Source organism: Camellia sinensis, chromosome 3 (genome assembly GCF_055761805.1).
Source record: "Camellia sinensis isolate YWXY chromosome 3, ASM5576180v1, whole genome shotgun sequence".
Lineage (NCBI taxonomy): Eukaryota > Viridiplantae > Streptophyta > Magnoliopsida > Ericales > Theaceae > Camellia > Camellia sinensis.
The window spans coordinates 221,559,136-221,566,483 of record NC_138963.1 but is presented as its reverse complement, the minus strand read 5'-3'; the positions used below and the strand labels follow the sequence as shown (position 1 = coordinate 221,566,483).

General features: G+C 33.0%; 1 protein-coding gene across 1 annotated transcript; it reads right to left on the bottom strand.

The window, feature by feature from the left end:
• Window positions 1-1,596: 1,596 nt before the first annotated feature.
• Window positions 1,597-3,711, bottom strand: LOC114260176 (ornithine decarboxylase). The gene has a single exon (XM_028200237.2). It carries the CDS (start codon window positions 3,083-3,085, stop codon window positions 1,841-1,843), a length of 1,245 nt encoding a protein of 414 aa, XP_028056038.2. The 5' UTR covers window positions 3,086-3,711; the 3' UTR covers window positions 1,597-1,840.
• Between the last annotated feature and the right edge of the window lie 3,637 nt (window positions 3,712-7,348).

Here is a 7,348-nt window from a genome sequence, read left to right as displayed (position 1 = left end):
TTGTTCATGTTGCCATTGGTTTGTAGTCATTACCAATATTTAACTATCTGATGTAAATATTCACATTATGTACAATGAAAATCAGATTGATCTAAAAAAGACTTGACAACCATTCAAGATTAGGGGCTCTACATCAACAAGTAACAATACTAATAACTTTGTCAATATCTACATCATATTCCATTGATATTAGAAGGTAAATATTGACATTGATGTCAGCATGTAAATTTTGGCATTCTGTTTAGAATGTAATTATTTCATCACCATCAACAACCAACAACTCTAACATAGACACAAGGGAGGAGATATGAAGTGTATTACAAAACAATAACACGTGACAATTTAAGACAAATAAGTCATTACCAATATTTAACAGTCTGATGTAAATATTGACATCATGCATAATGGAACACACATTGAACCAAAAGATGGTTAACAACCATTAAAGATTAGGGGCTCTAATTGCTTTATAACTATCAACAAGTAACAATACCAACAATTCTGTAAATATTTACATCATATTCCATTGATATTAGAAGTTAAAAATCTACGTTATATTCATACTGTGAATATTGACATTGACGTAAATATTTACATCAATGTTAATAGTTACACCATATTCACATCATATTCGATCACCTTGTAAATATTGTACATTTGCCAATATGGTGTTTAAATTATATTCTATCATATTTCAATTTGGAGGGAAATTGGGGTTTTATGGACATCAACAATCAGCAATACCAACATTGACAGAGGGAAAAAAATAGAGTTCATTACCAAATCACAACCACAAACAACATTAATAACAAAGTAATGTAAATTATACATTTGTTTGTTAATGTTATTCATATTCAACAAAAAATCAACATCACCAACATGGACAAAGAGTGAAAATAGGGAGTTCATTACAAAATGAAATCCCAAAACAACAATAATAACAAGGGCAATGTAAACATATACATTTATATTATCATTGTTTGAAAAACAGAGAGTGGAAGGATGATGCTTACTTTTGGTCCTCATTGTGGGTGGGATATGTAAATCGACGGCCGACAAGGACCAAGGAAGAACGAACCCCAATCCTTTCGATGTAAATCTTTGCAGTGGTGCATTGATGTGGAATAACAGTGGTCGACGATGGTTGGTAGTGGAGGACGACGATGGTGTGGCGATATGAAATTTAGGGTTATGGTTGGGGAATTTTTTGGTGCCAACAATAAGTTTTTTTTTGGGAATGAACGTGTTGTGGAGTGAAGAGATGGAACACGAACGGTTAGATTTTCAAAATTGAGTATGCATGGGAGAAATGAAAGAACGATATTTTAGTCTTACTACACTAAATGGGACATAATGAAACAATAAAATATAATTTGAGTTTTATGATATAAAAGTCTTAGAAATGAAATTTATGAATAAAACTCCCTTATAAATTAGATCAATAAATTTTTTTTTTAATTAAAAGATATTTAAGAAAATAGTGATAATATTAAAGCAATAAAAAGCAAATCGTGAAAAATGAAAGGACACAAAATAAAAACGTAAAAGAGAGGAAATTGAAGGGGAAAAAAATGGTAAGAAGGATATTCTAATCCCTTTAAGAAAAAAATAATTATTTCATAGAATATATTTATTGTCTTCATAACTTGTTATAATAATAAATTATTTATGTCATCAAATACATTCTAAACAACAAAACTCATAAATTAATTATTTGATGCTTGACTCTTCTCCGACAAATTACAGCAGCAACAACAACATGGAGCCCATTACATAACCCGAAAATTGGGAACATTGACCAGCATGATACAGCAACGAACGCGACAGAAGAGTCGTGGTGTTAGCTTGCGTTGGTGGAATATGTGAGGTGGGTCGTAATCGCTGATGTATTGAACCCATTGAAATTTGACCCAGCAGCTGCCGTATACGCACCCATGTTTGGAAACACCAGCCAATCGTTGACCTGTAGTTCCGGTAACTGGTGACCCGTCAACACCGTGTCAAGGGCATCGCACGTGGGCCCAAACACAGTCGAACAATAAGTCCTCGCTCCACCGCACCTTGGGTTCTCACGATTCGACGTGCACGCAAACGGCGTCGCATTCACAGTAGCATGGTCGTACAGTATACAATTCATGGACCCGTAAACGCCGTCGTTTATCCAGTACTCCCTCAGCTCCCCCCTCACACGCTTCCCGATAATGTTGGTGGCTAACGTGAAAGCCGACTCTGCAAAAAACCGCCCCGGTTCGGCAATGAAGGTTAAACCGGGTTCCTTGAAGTACTCTTGGATGGCGGATTTAACGGCCGTAGCAGCGTCGTCGAACTGTGGACCCGCCGTAAAACCGCCGCCGATATTAAGCACGTGCATTTCAGGCATGCCGAGCTGTGACGCCACATCGAACACCCCTTTTGCCGCCGCTATGGCCGCTTTGTAAGCGCCAGACTCAGTAGCGCCGCTTCCGATGTGGAAAGATATGCCGGAGACGGTGAGTCCGGCGGTTTGGGCGGCTTGAAGGAGCGGCGCGATCTCGTCTGGAAGAGCGCCGTATTTTGGACCGAGCGGGCATCTAGCGCCGCCGTCGTCCGGAGATTTGACCCGAATGAGCAAATCGCAATTCGGGTGGTACTTCCGGATCTTAACGATTTCTTCTTTGGAATCAAAAGTCGTGAGGTTTACGCCAACGCTCGCGGCGTACTTGATGTGAGACTCGGCTTTGCAAGGGTTGGCATAAACGATCCGATCAGGAGAGACTCCGAGAGACAAAACGGTTTCGATCTCGGCCCGGCTAGCGCAGTCGAAGCTCGAGCCGAGAGCAGCCAAGACACCGAGGAATGCTGGGTTGGGGTTGCATTTGACGGCGTAGAAAGGACGGACGGTTGGGAGGGTGCGAGTCCATTGGTCCATGAGAGACGCGACCACACCCAAGTCCAGCACGTAGAAGGGTTCTTTAAGGTCTTGTTTATTGAAGATGATGGACTGTATGAGAGAGGTTAGACCATCTTTTGGTAGAGCCGTCAGGGTCTTAGCCCTTAGCCCTGGTGCACCCAAGATGACCTGGAGGCTATTATGGTTCGAGACCATGACTCGGAATGGCTCGGAGGCCGTGACAAACGAAGAGAGGGAGTAGAACAAAGCAGGAGGGTTTGGAAGTCGTTATATATATGGGTGGCTTTTTGGGTAATATATAGGGAAGATTTGAAGGTATTATCTCAGACTGCTCATTGATTACGAAAAAACAGAGAAAAAGGTGTATTATTGAGTTTTCAACCCAGAATCAGCACAAATCAAATGTGTATATATATATATATATATTTTTTGTGATAATTAAATGTCTGAATTAATTTGTGCGAACATTCAATTTATTTGAAATTGGTGAGAAGTGAAACCACGTTCAAAATAAGAAGAATTGAAAATAAAAGAAATTTCTTGGCTCCCTGATTTAAGAAGAGTTTGAATTTCGTGGGGGCAAAATGAATGGGTAGGTTTTCAAAGGATTCCAAACGCGTTATTACGTGTAAGCGGCGAATCGGATGGTGCATGGGCAAAACCACCGGATTGTTTATATATCTCATGGCCAAGGTTTTTTTTTTTTTTTTGGACGATCAGTGGAATTATTTTCAAATATCTACAAAATTACATCAAATCAAAAACACTCATAATGGACAGAGTTTACAAGAGAAGCTCTAGATTTTGTTTTTTATGAAAAAATAATTACATGAAAATGAATCATCGAATCAATTTATTACCTGGGGCAAGTCTCACATATTTACAAATATATGTGACTCAGTTATATTTCACCAAGTTAAACATTCCATCTCAATCTCATTCTTCATTCATCTCCCAAAACAAACAGATATAAAGGGTGTCTTTGATTCAAGGAATTATGGGGGATTATTTATTATTCAAATTGCTTATCCAATGGAGGAAGGTGTCCATCGTTTGGTACAAGTTTAATCCGCCGGACGACTGGGGGAGTCCATATCCCTCATATGAGAGACAAAACAATCCGGGGGTGAGATTATTTCCATGAGATTGGTATCTCATGAGACTAATTGGTGAAAATGTCCATTTTATCGTCATGCTATTACTTAGGCCAAGTTTGGTTATCCTAAATAAGTACACACTTTTTATCTTTTTTCCATCACATCATCTCTCTACTTTTCTGCACATCTTTTCGTAAAAAGACAAAAAATGCACTTATTTAAGTCATCCTAAAGAACCCCTTAGTAAATAATTGGAAAATGGTAAAATAGTCTTTTGAACATTTACAAATTATTTTTTTAGTGTTGTTCATTTAAAATTATATATTAAATAAAAAATAAAAAATATAAATTATAAATTATAAATTATAGCCTTATAAATTAAATTTTTTTAGTATTGTTAAAAAATTAAATTTATATATTAAATAAAATTATTTTTTTAGTGTTGTTAATTTAAAATTATATATTAAATAAAAAATATAAATTAAAAATTTAATTTAATTAAAATAATAAATTAAAAATTATGGCCTTATAAATTAAATTTTTTTAGTGTTGTTAAATTATAAATTATAAATTTTATATTAAATAAAAAATATAAATTATAAATTACAAGGGTAAAATAGTCTTTTAAACATTTATTATTATTTAGTCCGTCCAACCAAACATTAGATTTACTAAAAATAATCATTTCTAGACATCTAATCCCATGAGAAAACAAACACGAGATACACATCCAATCTAACCATATAGTCCGGGGAATTTACAGTCTTAGGATTCAAGTCCAATGGATTCTAATCCCCCCTTATCCAGTTCAATCAAACACACCCAAAGGGTTAAAACACATTTTATCTTCCAAACACATGACAAAAATATATGTAATTCACACACTTATGTTATTTTTATGTGTGGGTATTTTAATTTTTTTTATTAAATCGTTAACAGACGTAACAATGTACTTCAGTTTACAAACCATAAGAAATTTATGTGTTTGTTTTCAAATATTAAGGGGATAAATTGCACATGACATAGACCAAAGCGGGATAAAGTAAAGTTGGTCCATAGTTATATGTAGTTTTAGAATTGATTTAGGGTTTAGAATTTAAAATTTATAATTATATAATTGATTTTGATAGATCAACAATTTTTTTAATATTTTACCCTCAAACTGCTTCCATATTAAGCTCTTTTCTCTAGGTTCTTAATGACTAGTGTTGCAAATGAGCCAAGCCGAGCCGAGTCAAGTTTTACTATGTTTGAACTTGTTTAGTAAGATTTTAATGAGTTCAAACTCGAGATCTAACTCAATAAACTTTTAATGAACCGAACTCAAACCGAGTTGGCTTAAGCTTAATTTGAGTTCGAACCTATTTACGAACCTTAATGAGTCAAAAAAATTATAAATTTATATTTGTATATGAAACTAAAGTTACAATTGAAACTTTGATTATACAATTATATATACAATATATATAAATATACTAAAAAAAAGTCAATATCTTATCAAAATAATAATATCTACCACCACTATCATCTATATGTATTATATATAGCTATTATTCACATATAAATAAATTTAGCTATTATTTAAATTTATATTCTTGAAATTATAAATGACATATTTATTCTATTATTTATACAAAATTTTATGTTATTTAATATATAAATAGTTTATTTATTTTATAATTTAAATAAATACTAAATGAGCCTAACTAACAAGCTGAGCTAATAAGTTGAGTTTTAATTTGTTTAGATTTATTTATTAAGATTTTAACAAATTTAAACTCGAACGCAATAAAAATTTAACAAACCAAATTCAAATGAACCATTATCAAGTTTAGTTCAAATCTGTTAACAATTCTATTCATTTATAGTCCTATTAATGCCAAATGAGGGATAGGTGAAGCAAATTATAATAAAGCCTCCCCCCACCCCCCATCTGGAAAGGTTTGAAAATACTATAACGCGTTTGCAAACCAAATAGTAGACAAATACAACTTCACTTTTTCAATAAAAACCCACCCGGCAAAGCACCTATCCATGTTAAAAAAACAAAATGAAAAAGAAAAGGTGCAATATGTTGTAAAAGTATCATTAGGGGTTTGCATGTTAAAAGAAAAAAAAGGTGCGAACGTATGAAATTATTGGAGATAATTTAGGATGATTGCTTTTTGTAAATTGGACCATGTAAGATTATAACTATGCTACATTCCCTTAATATGGAGCTATCATTTTGACTCTTAATAAGGTGAGAGAGAGAAATGAGGGATTTTTAGTAAAGTCCAATGGAATAATAGAGAGATTTGTTTAAAAAAAATTGGAGTACATTTAGAGAGAGAAGTTTTAAAAATGAACTTAAATCTCTTCTATTCATAATTTGAATTGAAAGATGTTATTTAGACACGAGAAACCTACATAAGTCCTGTTTAAATAATCTTATTTTCATTTTGTACAATCTTTTATGTATATTATTTACATAAAAATTAGATCGATTTGATATTTTTATTATATTTATTTCTAAAAAATGAAAGACAAGTGTGTTCTTAAAAGTAAATCATTTATTTTTTAGTGATAAATAAGATAAATTAAATTGATTACGAATGTTGGATCGACCTGCTTTTTGTGTATAAATGATATTTTTGAAGAGTCCGACAAAATGATCTACCATACATGCAGATAGGTGTTATTGATAGTTCATTAAAAAAAAAGAGAAATAACTCTTAGAAAAAGAAATATTGGATAATTTGGAAAGATCCACAGTGAATGTGCTGAAAAGGAAGGGCTCAAGTACTGTTTTTCCAATATTTTTAGCGCATTGAAAAATATATAGAGGGTGGTCTGGGATATTGAACAGCTTGTAGCACCAAAAAAAAAAAAAAAAAAAAAAAAAAAGCAATCATGCTAGAGACTACTAATTTGGTAGCTCTAAATCCACCACTAATGAAGTAGAAAAGAAAAGAAAAAAAAAAAAAAAAATCAGACACAACACATACTGTGGCAGTGAGTGGGAGCCACTGTCATATCATTAGTGATAGCTCTAATTAAAGTTCCCACTCATTTTCTAAAAAAAAAAAGTCAGATCGTAATAAAATTTTTTTAAAAAACTGAGAAGATGATTTTAAATTTTATATTTGTGACCTGTTTGGTAACATTTACGTTTTCAGTTTATATTTACAAAAATTTTATAAACTGATTTTTGTTTATTTTTTGAAAAACATAAACTACAAACGCGTTTGGTTTAGACAAAATGTTTAAAAAAATTTAAAAATATAAAAAAAGTAAGAAATGACAAGTGGTGACGGGTGGTGGGTGGAGACGAGTGGTGGCGGCAGAAGACGATGGTGGAAAATGATGGCGGATGGTGGTG

What these genes read in the sequence shown, in the direction of transcription:
- LOC114260176 (XM_028200237.2), bottom strand. Translation starts at nt 3,085, where the DNA reads ATGGTCTCGAACCATAATAGCCTCCAGGTCATCTTGGGTGCACCAGGG.